The sequence below is a fragment of the Pelobates fuscus genome, chromosome 6 (assembly GCF_036172605.1).
Source record: "Pelobates fuscus isolate aPelFus1 chromosome 6, aPelFus1.pri, whole genome shotgun sequence".
Taxonomy (NCBI): Eukaryota; Metazoa; Chordata; class Amphibia; order Anura; family Pelobatidae; genus Pelobates; species Pelobates fuscus.
Genome location: NC_086322.1, coordinates 24042224 through 24060159, shown reverse-complemented (window position 1 = coordinate 24060159; position 17936 = coordinate 24042224). Strand labels below are relative to the sequence as shown.

At 39.8% G+C, this 17936-nt stretch overlaps 1 protein-coding gene across 9 annotated transcripts in view; it reads right to left on the bottom strand.

The window, feature by feature from the left end:
- Positions 1-17936, bottom strand: part of DYSF (dysferlin) — a 352788-nt gene that overhangs the window by 10758 nt on the left and 324094 nt on the right. For all 9 annotated transcript variants that reach the window (XM_063457567.1, XM_063457574.1, XM_063457569.1 and 6 more), the window contains 4 exons: positions 17174-17269; positions 15141-15282; positions 10614-10713; positions 4141-4319 (listed from right to left, as the gene is read on the bottom strand). In XM_063457567.1, coding sequence (XP_063313637.1) covers positions 4141-4319; positions 10614-10713; positions 15141-15282; positions 17174-17269 — 517 coding nt within the window. The remainder of the gene's footprint in view (positions 1-4140; positions 4320-10613; positions 10714-15140; positions 15283-17173; positions 17270-17936) is intronic.

The following is a 17936-nucleotide window of genomic DNA, read 5'->3' as shown; positions in this document are numbered from 1 at the left end:
TTCATTAACACTTGTTAATCACTAATGTCCTTATACGTCTGTATATAGTGTGGAAACTCACTTTTCCTGAGAAATTAACCAAACCCTGCAGCTCTCTTTAGAATAAAGGTTGAGATGTCAAGGGATCAACCAATAATCGATTTATAAATATTATTGCCAATAATTGTCAGATTTGTATTTAAAGATGAAGTATTACAAATGGGGCCCAGGATAAGGCTTTGTTTCATTATTAGACCCCATTATTGCACTAAAGCATTCTTGCCAAAGTGAGTATGAACCTGATGCAGATCAATGCAGTGCTGTCCCCTGCCAGGACCTCTTGTAAGCAGCCATTGGGCTGCCATCTTGCCAGCTACTAGGCAGCCATCTTGACAGCTATTAGGCAACCATCTTGGAAGGGAAGAGGACACAAAACAGAATGAGGACTGAGGCAAAAGAAGTGGAAGAAAAAAAAAGACGTCATAATAACGGAGTAAAAATAGTCTTTCAAACACGAGAAGGTGGATGTGGAGGATTAGGGGCACTTGTTCTGCCAGATAAATGCAGAATGGCTCTGACAGGAAGCAGATGTGAGAAGGACAGTGAAGCAGAGCAGGTCTGAACGGGAAGGTAAACAGCGATCTCCATAATAAATTCACACATCACACTAACACTGAGCAGGGCCGAATTAACATCACAGCTCGGAGTGTAAAACAATAGATCTTATATCAAAACAGAGGAATGATCCTGTGTCAACATCTGTAGAGGTAATATAGGCTGGTGCTCTGAAAAAAAAGGAACAAACTCCAAATCAAGGTCTCAGTCTGCAAATAGAACAGACATTAAGAACTGCTTCCAATAGGCTATCTCAGGAAACACGCTCAGTTATACACAAACACACACATACAAACACACACATACAAACACACACACACACACACACACACGCACACACACACATACATACACACATATACAATCACACACACACATGCATACATACACACGCATACACACACACACACACACATACATACACACATACATACACAATCACACACAGCTACATACACACACACATACATACATACACACATACATACATACACAATCACACACACAATCACACACAGATACATACACACATATATACACACACACACATACAAACACACAATTGTCCGGGTACAGCTGTTTCCAGCACAGCGTGAGTTAATTATAGGTGTCTACATGTCAGAACAGATCTAGCACAGTGAGCATGATATAATTAGTTGAAAGGAAATAAACCGGATTTTAGCACAATGTCTTCCTTACCACTGGTGAAAGGATAAAGCCACTTTTAATGCAAGGATCTAAAATGACAGTAAGGCTGTCTGGTTGGTTAATCCTTTATCTAATATACAAGAAAAGTCTATATAATCCTACATAAATTTACTGAAATAATAGCCCACATAAACCAGCATAGATAGACGAGCCTGATAAAAATAACTAAACATTTAACATATTCTGACATTAGTTTGGCAACAACTGTCATGATGCAATATGATCATTTCAACTGAAGCCAAATGAATATCCAATATTGTGGACAACAAATGAATTAATGATACCTGTAGTCAAGAAACATGAGGCATAATGCTAACTCTTTTCTGTCGCCATTTCTATTATGTATCCAGTTTTGAAATTGATTACTAAAATCACAGGAATCCAATCAGTATCCTTCATTCTTCTCTTACAGGCCTTCTAAAAATAAGCTGTTTTACTAATATTCCATAATGCATTGGAGATTGCTGTGTAAGCTCTGCAGGGGAGGGGTCCAGCTCTGCAGGGGAGGGGCCCAGGTATCTCCCTCCCACACTGTGCAGGATGAAGCAGCACATTGGTGAATATGACTCCTTATGTAAGTGAAGGCTTACTATGCACACTGTACAACATATATAAAAGTAATTAAAGTTCTGTACTGTATCCCTAACACTATAGGAATCCGCTGACCCCATCTGGAAATGTAAAGGTTTAAAAAAAAAATGTAAATACTTACCGTATTTTTCGCGCCATAAGACGCACCTCACCATAAGACGCACCTAGTTTTTAGAGGAAAAACCCCAGAAAAAAAAATATTCTGAACAAACTGTCCCATAGTGTTTCTTACTATGGGACAGTTTGTTCAGAATATTTTTTTTCTCCCCTGTCCCATAGTGTCCCCCCCTCCCCATAGTCTTCATCCCCCCCTCTCCATAGTCTTCATCCCCCCTCCCCATAGTCTTCACCCCCCCTCCCCATAGTCTTCATCCCCCCTCCCCATAGTCTTCATCCCCCTCCCCATAGTCTTCATCCACCCCCTCCCCATAGTCTCCATCCCCCCCTCCCCACAGTCTCCATCCCCCCTCCCCATAGTCTCCATCCCCCCCCTCCCCATAGTCTCCTCTCCCATACTGTCCCCCTCCCCTTGTCCCATAATTACTTACCTGTCTTGTAGCGTTTCTCGGCAGAACAGGGCGCACCGCGGTACTGGAACTTAAATTTCAGGTTCCGGTTTACGGCGGGACTGAAAGGAAGTGTGCACACTGAGCTGAGTGTGCACTTCCTTTCAGTCCCGCCAGAAACCGGAACCTGAAATGTAAGTTCCAGTACCGCGGTGCGCCCTGTGCTGCCGGCCAACGCTACAAGACAGGTAAGTAAAGCTTCATATTCGCTCCATAAGACGCACAGACATTTCCCCTCACTTTTGAGGGGAAAAAAAGTGCGTCTTATGGAGCGAAAAATACGGTACCTGATTCCAGTGCCAATGTCCTTTGGCGCTGGGTTGGGCTCTCCTTCTGCCGACGTCAGCTGATGCGAGCACTGCTCACGTATTAGTCCTTCCTTATAGAATAAGCATTGACTCAAAGCTTTCCTTTGAAGCTTTTCAAAAAGCTGGGCATACTCGTTTCACAGAGTCAAACTCCGTAAAACTGCAGGAAGCAGACGTCAGCCGATGGGGGAAACCTAATGTGCAACATCAGTTGATGGGGGGAAGCTAATGCACGTGTAACTCAATGAAACTGCAGGAAGCACTTCAAGTAGCTGTCTGATGGACAGCCACTAGAGGCAGTCTTAACAGTGCAATGTAAACATTGCAATTTCTCCAAAATTGCAATATTTTACATTGCCGGGTTAAGGAAACAGAGACAATGTGTCCCTTTAAACACAACATATATTATTGGCAGTGACACTGCTAGGGAGGCTTTGAGGGCAAAAGCTTCAGCCTTTAAATCCAAGAGAGTGATAATAACCAATAATAACAGCATGTTCATCCAAAAACAGACTGGGAAATGCACTCCCCAACCAATCAGATAACAGTATTATTTCTCCACATGAAATCGTTTTACATAATCTTTAAAGGCCAGAGGTCTATTTACTACCCTTACCGTGATAGGGATCAGCTGTGCAAGTGTCTGGTAATAACAGACTGATGAAATGTAACAAAACCTGCTTAGAGTGAACCAAAATACCAACCCGTACAGTACACCTTTGTGTGATTTTAGATTTAAATAGAATATTAACATAAAATACAATATTATATTGAAACAAATACACTCAAATATACTTCTGAATTCACGTGCACTTACAACAAACAAAAGCATCACTCTGCATTAATACATGTCTGCATTCATTCATATATAGATAGATAGAGAGAGAGAGAGAGAGAGAGAGAGAGAGAGAGGGAGAGAGAGAGAGATACACACACACACACACATTAATACATTCATTTCTATTGGACAAGTCCTATCCCATACACCTAGTACTCAGAGAAGGCCACTGTAATGGGTGCACATGTTGTATATTCATTTGGACAGATAAACAGAAAGTAAAATTCCTCTGGATTTCTCATGTTGAATGCATGGGTTTCAGGTGCCAAGCGATCCTCAATTTTTTAGAGAAAGTACACCATAACCACTTCAATAAGCTGCAGTGTTGGTGATTGGAACATTAAAGGACAGGGTCTGGGAAGAGACCAAGAACTAAGTCTATGTAGGTGTCAAAGAGTGCAAAGTTTGAAAAATTCTAAAGTGCTGAGATGCATCAAGTTATGGTTTACGCTTACGTTGCGGTCACTCTTGGAACCTAGCAATGCCCTTGATTAGTGGGATTGGTTGACAATCAGGGTAAAGGGCAGATACTTACAGCAATAATCTTCTGGTCACCATGCATGGCCACACATGGCCACCAGCCTTTCACGGTCTTCTGTTCAAATAAAGATACCAGTTTATCTGCAGACATAGCCTCGTCGAGCAGATCCAGTTGGCACTTTTCAGCAGTTTTTGCAGGTCTTGGCATTTGGTTGAGATCCAGCTGTATGGAACCTGTAAGTAAAGAATAGTTTATTTATTCCTAATCATGGAAGAACAGATCGTTTCATTAAAGTTTCTTCGTTTTAAATTGGTTCTTCCCAGAAAATAACATGTTTACATACTTTAATCTAAAACATGTAAGCTTAGAAGTTGCTTTCCAGTCATCTAGTTTAACATTCATCGTAGGTCTAAATTCGACTTCCAAATTTGTTCCTTAGCATGTGCCCAGACTTTATAATTCACGCTCTGGGCTTATTTACTAAACGGGGAGTTCTGGAGGATTGACAAGACCACGACTCTTAGACCAAAATAACTTAGCTGGAATAATAATGGAGAACGTTTAGAACTCAGATAATTCGGTCTAAAATTCCCATTTCCAGATCAGTAAAGTAAATAATCCCCACAATGTGTTAACAGAATAAATTAAACGTATTAACTCTTTACTTACCATAATACTGATAATAAGTTTCATGCAAGGGATAAAACTAGGGGAAAAAAAATATAAAAAAAAAATAAAGAAATCACAATCCATAGCTAACTTTTAGTTAACTTACTGATTGTGCAAAAGCCCCAAAAGCGACAGTGACTTATTCTTCTCTATCTGTAAATGTGCTGATTTAATTCATTATTTATAGTGTTCTTTCTTGTTCTTAGTTTTTTTTTTGTCTGTTTGTTTTTCTAAATTGATGTGTGGATAACTTAGATAAATACGATGTAAAAATTTAGAAATCATAATTTTAAGGTCTGGAAAAAAAAAATAGCTTTCCACTGGGGCCAATCAAAAAAATGTCAATCTTCATGTAATTAAAAAAGTTCATAGGAGTAAAAATAAAAATTTCCTAAAGTCATTACATAGAACAAAAGAAGAATATAATCTCTCTATGTAACAGTACATGTACAACTAGTGAGTTATCACGGCACATTGTCCTTCTACATCGTAAGCTCACATGTTGTCCTTATTAGTACCATCTAGGACAGGGGTAGGCAACCTTCGGCACTCCAGATGTTGTGGACTGCATCCCCCATAATGCTCGTACACCCATAATGCTGGCAAAGCATCATGGGAGGTGTAGTCCAAAACATCTGAAGTGCCGAAGGTTGCCTATGCCTGCTCTAGGAGTTTCTGCCAGAATTACAGTGAATGTCGAGGCCAGGCTTTCAGTGTCAGTGTCTAGAATTATATATTATTTTTGCTTAAATAGAAATTCAACTGCCCAATTACAAATAAATAAATATATCCCAGTTCAGTAGATATACTCCTAATGAAAACCTGCATGTATTTAATTGTGCATTTTTTTCCCTAGGGTTTATATCTTAACAGCTTGCAAATGCAACATATCTCTTGTCTGGAGCTTTTGCAAGCCCTCCCTTCCTTCCCCAGGCCAGACTTTCTGAGGCTCTCTACAAGCTTCCTAATGCAGCTCAGTGAGAATTCTTCGCAAGGCAGGTGCACTGGGCAATTGCTGCCTTTTTGACTTTAGCTCCACTGAGTTAAAGTACTAGGGAGTAACAGAACTAGCTCTCTGATTTCTACTGAAATATGCGCTCTTTGTAAAATGAAAACAGATAACACACTCTTGACAAACAAGCACTTCAGCAAGCTAGAATGCTTTTGGTGTAGATAGAGTTCCTTTAAATTGTAAAATGTTCTGGATAAGAGCTTTATATAATAATTGAATAATGAGTGATTATCAGAGCAATGTAGATGTCACTCACAAGTGATGGATATAATTACTAATATAGATACCACACTCTCCTGGATCCCAGGGTGATACCGGGCCTGAGGTTAGCCAAATGATGGTCCAGGTCAAGCTGGACAAAGGCCCTGTTGTGGACCAAAATATTGGGTCTCTTTTGCTCTAATAAATCTGCCCACTGGATTTAACTTGAGTGCCTGAACCATCATTACTTTTTTGCAACTCACAAGTGATGGAGCAGGCCACAGCTCACTGGAATTCCATATGATGAATGTTAGAAAGAAAATGAGTCTGAGTAGAGTTTTACTAAATAGAAACATTACCTGAGCTTAGCTAAGTGCAGTGAATATAAGCATGGAGGCACTTTATGGACATAACTCTTGATTCTAAATACAGCCATGTTAATATGCTTTTCTGTGCCATTTAAAGAGTCGATTTCTGTACTTTTTTCACTGCATTTCATATGTAAAGATGGAAGCAAATGATGTAATAGGAAGAATGCTTTACATACCCATTTAAGTATTGCTTACTCTCTGATTATGGAGAAATTTCTTGTAAACCTCAAACAGAAAAAAAGAGTGGCCTGAGAAATCCACAAATCTCCAATTAAATATTAATCTCCTGAAGCTACTTCTCGGAATCTTAAATGAGTTCCAAAGAGGACTTCAGCTCTTTACCCTCCAAATTCATACAGTTCACGACAAACCAGTGTTGCTATAATAATAGGTCTAAATAGTCCTGGAGCAGTGACAGAGGGGTCTCTGTTTTTCTCTTCGGTTGTGTGCTAGTGGAAAAGAGGGTTGAGGAATAATTTGGGATTTACTGCTGAAACTGGCAATATTACGATAAAGGAGGCCAGGAAAGTAGACACCGGGGGAAGAGCAATGATGCTATTGTTTAGAGAAACCTCAATTACAATAATTTTAGCTTGAAATTAACATTTGATATTGTTCCTGTGCTGATTGCTTGGTACAAGCACAAAGCAACTTTACATAAGCGTCTATGCATAAAGCAGATGTTGGCTGGATCTCATGGACACAGATTTCTATAAAAATGCCAGCGTGCTCATGAAAGAGAGGGACCATACTGTAGAAAAAGCTGGCTTTGGTACTAAGGAGACCATTTCAATAAAGCAATGCTCTATTCTGCCCAGTGTTACAACAAAACTAGCAATATGTCTGATTCAGACTTTTTATTTTTTTACACTTTTATATTCTGTTTTGAAGGAGATTATTAAAAACGAGACCCGTTTTACGTTTGGCCTTTATCCAGGAAATCTGATTCACTTTTAGAAGCACCATGTTTCTAATTGTTATATTGCCTACCCATCACATAATAGGATAATCTAATAAAGAGCGTATCCATTTTCTAGAAACATTTCACCAATAGAAAATTAAACCAGGTTATGATTATCTAAATGTAGCTTCAGGCTCTGCTTATATCAGAAGGTGAGAAATTAAAAGAAACACTTCAGGCTCCAACACAGCTTTGAAGAGACATTCTGGGCACCAACAAAACGTTAATACATTTAATAGGTTATATCCTTATTCATATACTGAGAGTTTGCATTAAAAATAGTTTTTGCAAACAAAATAAATGTATTTTAGAATTGTGTACCATAAGCATTTTTTTTTGTCCAGTCTGCCATTTCAAAAAATGACTTCCTTATCAGTGTACAGTGAGGGGAAAAAAGTATTTGATCCCCTGCTGATTTTGAACGTTTGCCCACTGACAAAGAAATGATCAGTCTATAATTTTAATGGTAGGTGTATTTTAACAGTGAGACACAGAATAACAAAAAAAAAAAAAAATTCCAGAAAAACACATGTCAAAAAAGTTATAAATTGATTTGCATGTCAATGAGTGAAATAAGTTTTTGATCCCCTTTCAATCAGCAAGATCTCTGGCTCCCAGTTGTCTTTTATACAAGTAACAAGCTGAGATTAGGAGCACTCTCTTAAAGGGAGTGCTCCTAATCTCAGCGTGTTACCTGTATAAAAGACACCTGTCCACAGAAGCAATCAATCAGATTCCAAACTCTCCACCATGGCCAAGACTAAAGAGCTGTCCAAGGACGTCAGGGACAAGACAGTAGACCTACACAAGGCTGGAATGGGCTACAAGACCATAGCCAAGCAGCTTGGTGAGAAGGTGAGAACAGTTGGTGCTATTATTCGCAAATGGAAGTAACACAAAATAACTGTCAGTCTCCTTCGGTCTGGTGCTCCATGCAAGATCTCATTTGGTGGAGTTTCAACGATCATGAGAATGGTGAGGAATCAGCCCAGAACTACACGGAAGGATCTTGTTAATGATCTCCAGGCAGCTGGGACAAAAGTCACCAAGAAAACAATTGGTAACACACTACACCGTGAAGGACTGAAATCCTGCAGCACCTGCAAGGTCCCCCTGCTCAAGAAAGCACATGTACAGGCCCGTCTGAAGTTTGCCAATGAACATCTGAATGATCCATAGGAGAACTGGGTGAAAGTGTTGTGGTCAGATGAGATCAAAATTGAGCTCTTTGGCATTAACTCAACTAGCTGGTTTTGGAGGAGGAGGAATGTTGCCTATGACCCCATGTACCGTCAACTCTTGGGTGAAAACCTCCTTCCCTCAGCCATGGCATTGAAAATGGGTCGCAGATGGGTATTCCAACATGACAATGACCCAAAACACACAGCCAAGGCCACAAAGGAGTGGCTCAAGAAGAAGCACATTAAGGTCCTGGAGTGGCCTAGCCAGTCTACAGATCTTAATCCCATAGATAATTTGTGGAGGGAGTTGAAGGTTCGAGTTGCAAAACGTCAGCCTCGAAACCTTAATGACTTGGAGAGGATCTGCAAAGAGTAGTGGGACAAATCCCTCCTGAGACGTGTGCAAACCTGGTGGCCAACTACAAGAAATGTCTGACCTCTGGGATTGCCAACAAGGGTTTTGCCACTATGTCCTAAGACAAAGGGGTCAAATACTTATTTCACTCATTGACATGCAAATCAATTTAATAACTTTTTGACATGCCCTTTTCTGTCTCTCACTGTTAAAATACACCTACCATTAAAATTATAGACTGATAATTTCCTTGTCAGTGGGCAAAAGTTCAAAATCAGCTGGGGATCAAATACTTTTTCCCTCACTGTACGTACTCAGCTCATCCACAGACAGCACTGCATGAGCTGAACTTCTGGAAGTCAAACAGCCTGCCTTAAAAAATTACCCCCAGTCAGATACATTATAAAGAAACTACTACATGTCTGTTTGTTGTCTCTGTCTACAACTCAGTTTTGTAGCCCATGGAGCAGCATAGGTAAGGGGAGTGGGCCTTGACATTGCCAGGAGACAGGCATCTAAGGGTCAGTGGTTAGGGATTGGTCTAAGAAAATTGAGTGGGGTGGAGTTATAAGGGAAGTATAAGTAGTAGCCATTTTAGGTCTAAGGATCACTTTAATCTAAAGTTGCACTTACCTGTTGTTGTCCCACCCACCCTCGCTTTGCTTTCAGGTGTTTCCCGTTTGGTCACGGCGGCGGGGGATGGAGAGTGAAGTTGGGGGGAGAAAAGAGTGAGATGGGGAAAAAGTTTGGAGTTCAGGGCTAATAGGTAGGCCTTTGGACTGGTTTGGTAGGTTCAAGCTCGTAGGTAGCTCCGAACCGGGGTGTGTAGGGGTGTCTCGGTATGCCCCTACACTTGTGGTGCCCTTTGGTGGCAATGGATGGTGCCCTTTGGTGGCAATGGTCATGTTTCAATGTTAAGTTAAATGTTACAATGTTTGGGTATTATGTTATGTGGGGGTGGGTCATTGTCAAGGGGTTAAATTGTAAACGGCAGGATGGTAATTGTGTAGGCCAACGTTGGCCTGCTGTGGACAATGACCTTTATAATTTATGTTAAGAATTAATAAAAGCTGTGATATAATTTTGCCAAAACCCTGGTGTCAGTGTTTTATTGGAAATGGGTTTTGGTGGGGTTTCGCATATACCGACAAGGCAACTGCGCACATGTCATGGATTCAATGAAGCAGCTTTATTGCATATTACAGGTAAGCACAAGCAGCCACATGGATCCTAGGTTACCATGGTAGTACACATAAGCATTGAGAAACAGTGTATCAACTTCAACTGCCTGAAATTGTGAATGAAATAAAAAAATCTATTTAGCTTCCATACCAATAAGGAAAATCTGCAATGTAGATGTGAACATTTATGTTATGCATCATATTTGGAAGTATTATTGGGAACTTCATTGACAATGCCTTGTTTGCTTTATTGTCCATTTAAAATAGCATCCAAAATACCCGGGATTCCAGACTATTACAACTTTGAAAATGACTAAAATTTGCACGTATATGTCTTATGACAATGGGGGCCCATGACCCAACAATGTATACAACAGTTGGTAAATCATAAATATACTGTATATTAGCTGATTAAACCTGTTGTACATCTTGAGGTACAGATCTGTGTTCTCTTAGAACACAGTTCTCTTAGACCAAATAGATATGCATGCAGCATCCAGTTACAATATTCTGCCAATAAATCAATAAAGTTGTAAGATATTTCATCACACATAGCTTGGGTTACGCATTACAATTTAATCAACGACAGTACTTACCTAGATAGTCATCAAATGAGAATTTATCATTATCCCAAATCTGGAAAATAATGTTTGGAGGGATTTTATTTTCTGTCTTGTCCTTGCTCCAGAAATGCTCCTTCAATGAAAAGAAAAACACAAGTGTATTTTATAAATAATGGTACATTTTTGCCACCAGTAAGTGCGTGATGAGAAGTCAACCAATAGCTTCAACTGTGTCCATTGAATTAGAGAACATGTCTCCAACTAGTCTCCTTCCCATCACTTCCTTTCTCTCATGTTTTAAAATGTTATCTCTTGATTTAAATACTGTAGGATCTACCATTCTTACTATCAGCTATTACCAGCTATTACAGAGCATGGATCCATTTCTACAAATAAAAATTATACTGAAGGTTCTCAAGCCAAAGTATCTTGGTACCTGCCCTTACAGCTTAAAGGGGCACTGTGATTTTTTGTTTTTCCTTCAGTTTTCTATCCCTAATGTCCCTTAATTATAGTCTCCCCTTTCCACTTGCCTTGATTGATATATTTATATTTTTTCTTCCCTGTGCTGGATCTTCTCTGACCATGATGTCTATGTTTGACCTTCTTTGGATGTGTGCTTGAAGCACATCACTCATTATATTTCCTGAAGTCTAAGGACAGACGTCACAGGAGTACTGCCAGGTTAGAGTTAAGAGAATCCATCGATTAAACACTTTTAACTGATGTATGTGGGTCAATTATCTTGGTAACTGAAACAGAAGCTGGGTTAAGCTCAATTTATGCTGTGTCCATGTACATGTTGCTGTAATATGGCATTTCCAATGCATGGGATGTCTGGCAGGGAAGACATTACATGAGCATAGATTTCAGAAACAGCCTGTCACTCTTACAGGGAAGAATGGGTATTGATTTAAGGTAATTATATTTCTGGCAGGGAAGGAGTTAAATATAACTTATGGGTGAGAATGTGTCCATCTTACCAGTGTCAGTTGTCCCTGATGCAAAATAATAATTTGAAAATTAGAAACAATAAAGAAAAAAATATCAACCGCAAGTGTGAAGAATTTTTATGCATTAAAACACAACCGATTTGTGGACATGTAGATAAGTGCCAGCGCAATATAGAAAGGCTAAGGGTCTAATAGAACAGCACTATGTCTTTTCCACCTCCTCCCTTCACACAGAGTGGGGAGTGAAGTAGTTATCGATATGTACACTAAATATAAAAATAAACATTTCTGAAAGTATGTGTCCGAATATAATGTGTAGATTAGTGGTGATTGTACCTGGTACACAAAACATATTCTTGTACCCAAGTGGCAATAACTCCAGTCTCACTATTAGCAACACAACACAATGCAAAGTGTTACTGCTATATTACCTGTACGCTGCTGGTCATAGCTGGTGAATGCCTGACAGATATCTAAATTCCATATAGAATGTTAATGTGTGGATCATGTGTTCAGCTCTGTTTAGCAGGAACATTTGCTGCGCCTAACATTAGACCCTGCAATGGTGGATGTAGGGTTGGGATTTCACGGTACTGGCTGCCTGTTACACACTATTATATGTTTTACTTTGGGGTTCTGGCTGAAGATTTTGTATTGGAGCTCCTAAATGGAAACTAGACTTAGGTAGAAAACAAAATGCAGCGTATGAGGTATTATAAAGGGACAGAAAGACTAACAGAAAATGAATTGCATGTGGTATAAGATTAATGGAAGCCTAATGAAGGATGTGTACTTTTTGGCTGAGGAGAATGGGTGACAGCGATGGGTTGATGTACGTGGAAAAATTAATAACCGCTTACTTGTGGTTCAAAGTCATGTATTCTCTCTCTCCATAAGACTTGCTTTTCCCACAGAAATCACAAATTTGCAGTGATGTTACTACTGCAAAGGATTCTGGGTGTGCATATGCAAATTAGTTTAACAAATAATTATTATAATTATTATTATTATCATTATTATTATTGGTATTTATATAGCGCCAACTAATTCCACAGCGCTTTACAATATTATGAAAAGAGAGGAAATTTACAATAAATGAGACAATTATACAGTGACACAGGAACAATAGGTAGACGAGGGCCCTGCTCAAACGAGCTTACAGTCTAGAAGAGGTGGGGTACGAATACACAACAGGGCTGCAAGGGTGACAGTCACCAAACAAGGTGGAAAAGTAGCAGAGCTGGAGTTGAGAGTGGAGTATGGCTCTTTTAGTAGAGCAAGAGACAGATTTGGATAAGTATAGATAAGTTACTCTGGGAGTCCATAATCATTTCTGAACAGATGTGTTTTGAGGGACTTCTTAAACAACTGAATACTAGGGAAGAGTCTGATGGGGGTAGGCAGGCTGTTCCAAAAGAAGGGAGCCGCCCGCGAGAAGTCCTGCAAGTGTGAGTTAGCGGTAAGGGTGCGAACAGCGTACAGGAGAAGGTCACCGGCAGAGCGGAGAGACCGAGAAGTGGCATATCTATGATTCAGGGGAGAAATGTAAGAGGGGCTAGAGTTGGTTAGAGCTATATAAGTAAGGGTTAGTATTTTGAATTGACACCTATAGGATACAGGAAACCAGTGTAAGGATCGACAGAGGGGCGAGGTATGGAAGGAGCAACTGGTGAGAAAGATTAGACTGGCGGCAGCATTCATTACCGATTGTAGCGGGGCAGTTTTGGGGAGACCAACTACGAGAGAGTTACAGTAGTACATGCAAGAGATTACCAGAACATAAATCGACAGGTGGAATCGACAGGTTTTAGCAACAGACTGGATATGTGGTGCAAAGGTGAGGCCAGGATCAAAGATAACACCAAGACAACGAGCTTGCAAGGATAGACTGATGCAAGTACTATCGACTTGCAGGGAAAGTGAAGGAGGAGGATCAGCATTATGAGGGGGGAAAATAAGAAGCTAATTTTTATAGAGATTGAGTTTGAGAAAGCGGGAGGACATCCAATCAGAGATTGAAAAAAGGCAAGCAGTGACACGTTGCAGGACCACAGGGGAAAGATCAGGGGAGGAGATATATATCTGGGTGTTGTTGGCATACAGATGGTAGTGGAATCCAAAGGAGTTAATGAGTTTTCCAAGAGAGGCAGTATAAAGAGAGAACAGAAGGGGACCAAGAACAGATCCTTGGGGGACTCCAACCGATTCAGGGTGAGAGGAGGACGTGTCATTGCAAAAGGAGACACTGAACAAACATTGGGAGAGATAGAAGGAGAACCACGAGAGGACAGTGTCACAGAGACCAAGGGATTGACGAATTTGGAGAAGGAGGACATGATCAACAGTGTCAAATGTAGCAGAGAGGTCAAGAAGAATTAGTATGAAGTAGTGGCATTTGGATTTAGCTGTGATTAGGTCATTTGTAACTTTAATAAGAGCAGTCTCAGTAGAGTGGAGGGGGGGAAACCAGATTGAAGACGATTGATGAGAGAGTGAGTCATACGAGTAAAGAAAAGTCTTTCTAGAAGTTTTGAAGAAAAAGGAAGCCGGGATATGGGACAATAGTTGGAAGGGGAAGACAGGTCTAGGGATGTTTTTTTTAGGATGGGTAAGACAGTAGCATGCTTGAGGGGAGCAGGGATAACACCAGATGAAAGAGAGAAGTTTTGGATGTGTGTTAAGGACGGTTCAAGACAAGGGGAGAGAGATTTGATAAGGTGGGAAGGTACTGGATCAAGCAGGCAGGTGGTGGGATGAGAGGTAACGAGAAGCCAAGCCACCTCCTGTAGCTGGGGAGAAGACCCCACGGTCCTAAGTGCCAGCCGTCGTAAAACAGGTAGGTCGCAAAACGAGGACCAACTGTATATATATATATATATTTTGGCTAGATTAGGTGTTTTTAAAAAAACTTTTAAAAACTAATAAAATCTGTCAACATTGAAGTTGCTGTTTAGTAGATAGGAGAGTGCGCTGGATCTTGTGTATTGTTTATTGTATAATATGGCCCCCAGCAGCACCCCATTTAAGCATGTTCAGGTGAGTGCAACCATCCCCCATGTTTCATATATATATATATATATATATATATATATATATATAAACAATTTATTTTCCTTAACAAACACTATGATGATGTGTTAGAGTCACGATTAGGGCTGGGATTTCCTTGGTCTTAGTGCAACGCTTGGACATACATGTCAGGTCTCTGTCTTTTCCTCCTGGCAGCTACTCATCGTCTAGCTCTGTTCAATGAACTAAAGCTGCTGAGTACTGGTGCATGGAGCAATTTATTAACATGTCCCATTAGTTGCTATGGAGATAGCTCCACATTAATTAATTTGCCCGCATATTGCTCCATTTCAATATTGATAAGTATTGCCATGAGTATTTACAGCACAAACTAGACTTAGGTAGAAAGCAAAATGCAGCGTATCAAGTATTGTAAAGGGGCAGACAGACTGACAGAAAATGAATTTAAAAGACGTCACACAGATCTAAAGAGATGTTAGCTCCGCTGATCTATAAAAGGGCTAACAGAAGGTAGATGTTTATTTTAGGCAGCGGGGCTTTGTATTACACACGTTCCAGCAAGCAGGCCAGGACTTACCCTCTTAGACACTAAGCAGACCTGTTCTGCAGGAAGATAATCAATAGGGAATACAAATCTCCAGTTGAAGTTCCCTTCACCGCCCATAGACCTGTAATGCACATCTGTCTTCTGTTTATTTTCTTCATGGCCTATCAGCCAGCTATGGAAGGGGAAGAGCGGGGCGGAGATGTTTAATAACAGAGGAGGTATATTTGTACAACTTATGCAACATGTCATTACTACAAAGGCTTAGCTTTTCATCTATTTCCCCCCGTTTGGAAAGAATAGCACCTATAGGAAAGGCTGTGTATACAGAACGTTCCCTGACATTATGTAAACTAATTCAACATGTTTCTCTGAGCATTTCAAAGGATCGGTAAAGTCTTGTGATTCAGTAGCAAAATAAAGAATGAATTCTGACTGAACGGGGAACTTGGAGAAACTTGCACATTCAGGAAACACACTTTCCAGTATTGTTGGAAATTCACATTAGCAGAAAGATAGTGTAAATAAAAAGCAAGTTAGGCATGCATCAAACCAGCTAGTTACCAAGACACGTAACCAGCTAGTTACCAATACACATAACCAGCTAGTTACCAACACACATAACAAGCTAGTTACCAAGACACATAACCAGCTAGTTACCAAGACACATAATCAGCTAGTTACCAAGACACATAACCAGCTAGTTACCAAGACACATAACCAGATAGTTACCAACACACATAACCAGATAGTTACCAACACACATAACCAGATAGTTACCAACACACATAACGAGATAGTTACCAACACACACAACCAGATAGTTACCAACACACATAAGGAGATAGTTACCAACACACATAACCAGATAGTTACCAACACACATAACCAGATAGTTACCAACACACATAACGAAATAGTTACCAACACACATAACGAGATAGTTACCAACACACATAACGAAATAGTTACCAACACACATAACGAGATAGTTACCAACACACATAACGAAATAGTTACCAACACACATAACCAGATAGTTACCAACACACATAACCAGATAGTTACCAACACACATAACGAGATAGTTACCAACACACATAAGGAGATAGTTACCAACACACATAACCAGATAGTTACCAATACACATAACGAGATAGTTACCAACACACATAACCAGATAGTTACCAACACACATAACCAGATAGTTACCAACACACATAACGAGATAGTTACCAACACACATAAGGAGATAGTTACCAACACACATAACCAGATAGTTACCAACACACATAACCAGATAGTTACCAATACACATAACTAGATAGTTACCAAGACACATATTCAGCTAGTTACCAAGACACATATTCAGCTAGTTACCAAGACACATAACCAGCTAGTTACCAAGACACATAACCAGCTAGTTTGGAACACACACAACCAGATAGTTACCAACACACATACTGATGGCTAATTACAGTGTATAGCAGGGCACTGCTTACTTTTACATAACCATAAATTGAAAGCTGGACAAATTAAAAAAAAAAAAAAAAACAACAACATGGTTTTGATAATTAATTTTAGTATCCCAAAAATAAAAATATTATATCTCCACTCTAACGGAACAGTCTGACCACTACAATCACTACCGAGCTCTAGGCCCCACCAATGTCAGTAGTCAAACTGTTTTAGAACTGCTTGGTTAATTACTTGGGGGTCGCTGGGCACTGCTTCCTGCCTCTCCTCTTTCACTCCGCAGAGCCGTAAACTCCTGCTATGAGCTCCTGCTCTCCATAGCTATGCCTTTCACCACTAAGAGCTCCCAGCTCTCCAAGTGGCAGGATGCAGTGCCGTTGAACCACAGCTGTTCTAAAATGGTTTGACTATTTACATTGTGGGTGATGCCAGGGCACTCCTGTTATCGTAACCACTACAGAGCACTCTAGTGATTATGGTGCTTGCAATATACATTTTAAGAGCAAACCCCAACCCACACAGTTAAACACCATCCGTTCAAGCCAGTAGAGTGATGCAAATTGCCTTTACCTTAAACTGCCTAAACTTACCTCTTTACATAAATATCACTCATCTTCTCTCCTGTGATACTGACATCATCCAAGATCACGTCTTTGGCATTCCAGACTATGCAGCGTAAATAAAACCTGAGAAATGGACAACATTTCAATCATACATTTACTTCTGTGTTTTAGGAATATTTAGTTTTACCTCCAGGAGATATAATCTCAAGGAAACCACTTTTCGTTTGTTTATATTTGACTTTTCTCAGACTACATAGATGTGGTCTAATATATGGTCATATATAATGTCAAACTTGGCAAGATATATCTCTATATAATATCAGGCTAGTTATAATATTACCGTGTATAATATCGGGTATAATATGGTCATGTATAATATCAGGCTAGGTATAATTTGGCCATGTATAATATCAGGTATAACATGACCGTGTATAATATCAGGTTTAATATGACCGTGTATAATATCAGGCTAGGTATGATATGGCCGTGTATAATATCAGGTATAACATGACCGTGTATAATATCAGGTATAATATGACTGTGTATAATATCAAGTGTAAAATGACCGTGTATAATATCAGGTATAATATGACCTTGTATAATATCCGGTATAATACGGCCACGTATTGTATTAGGTATAATATGAGTGTGTATAATATCAGGTATAATATGACAGTGTATAATATCAGCCGCGGTATGATATGGCTGTGTATAATATCAGGTTAGGTATGATATGGCCAGGTATAATATCAGTTATAGTATGACGGTGTATAATATCAGGTATAACATG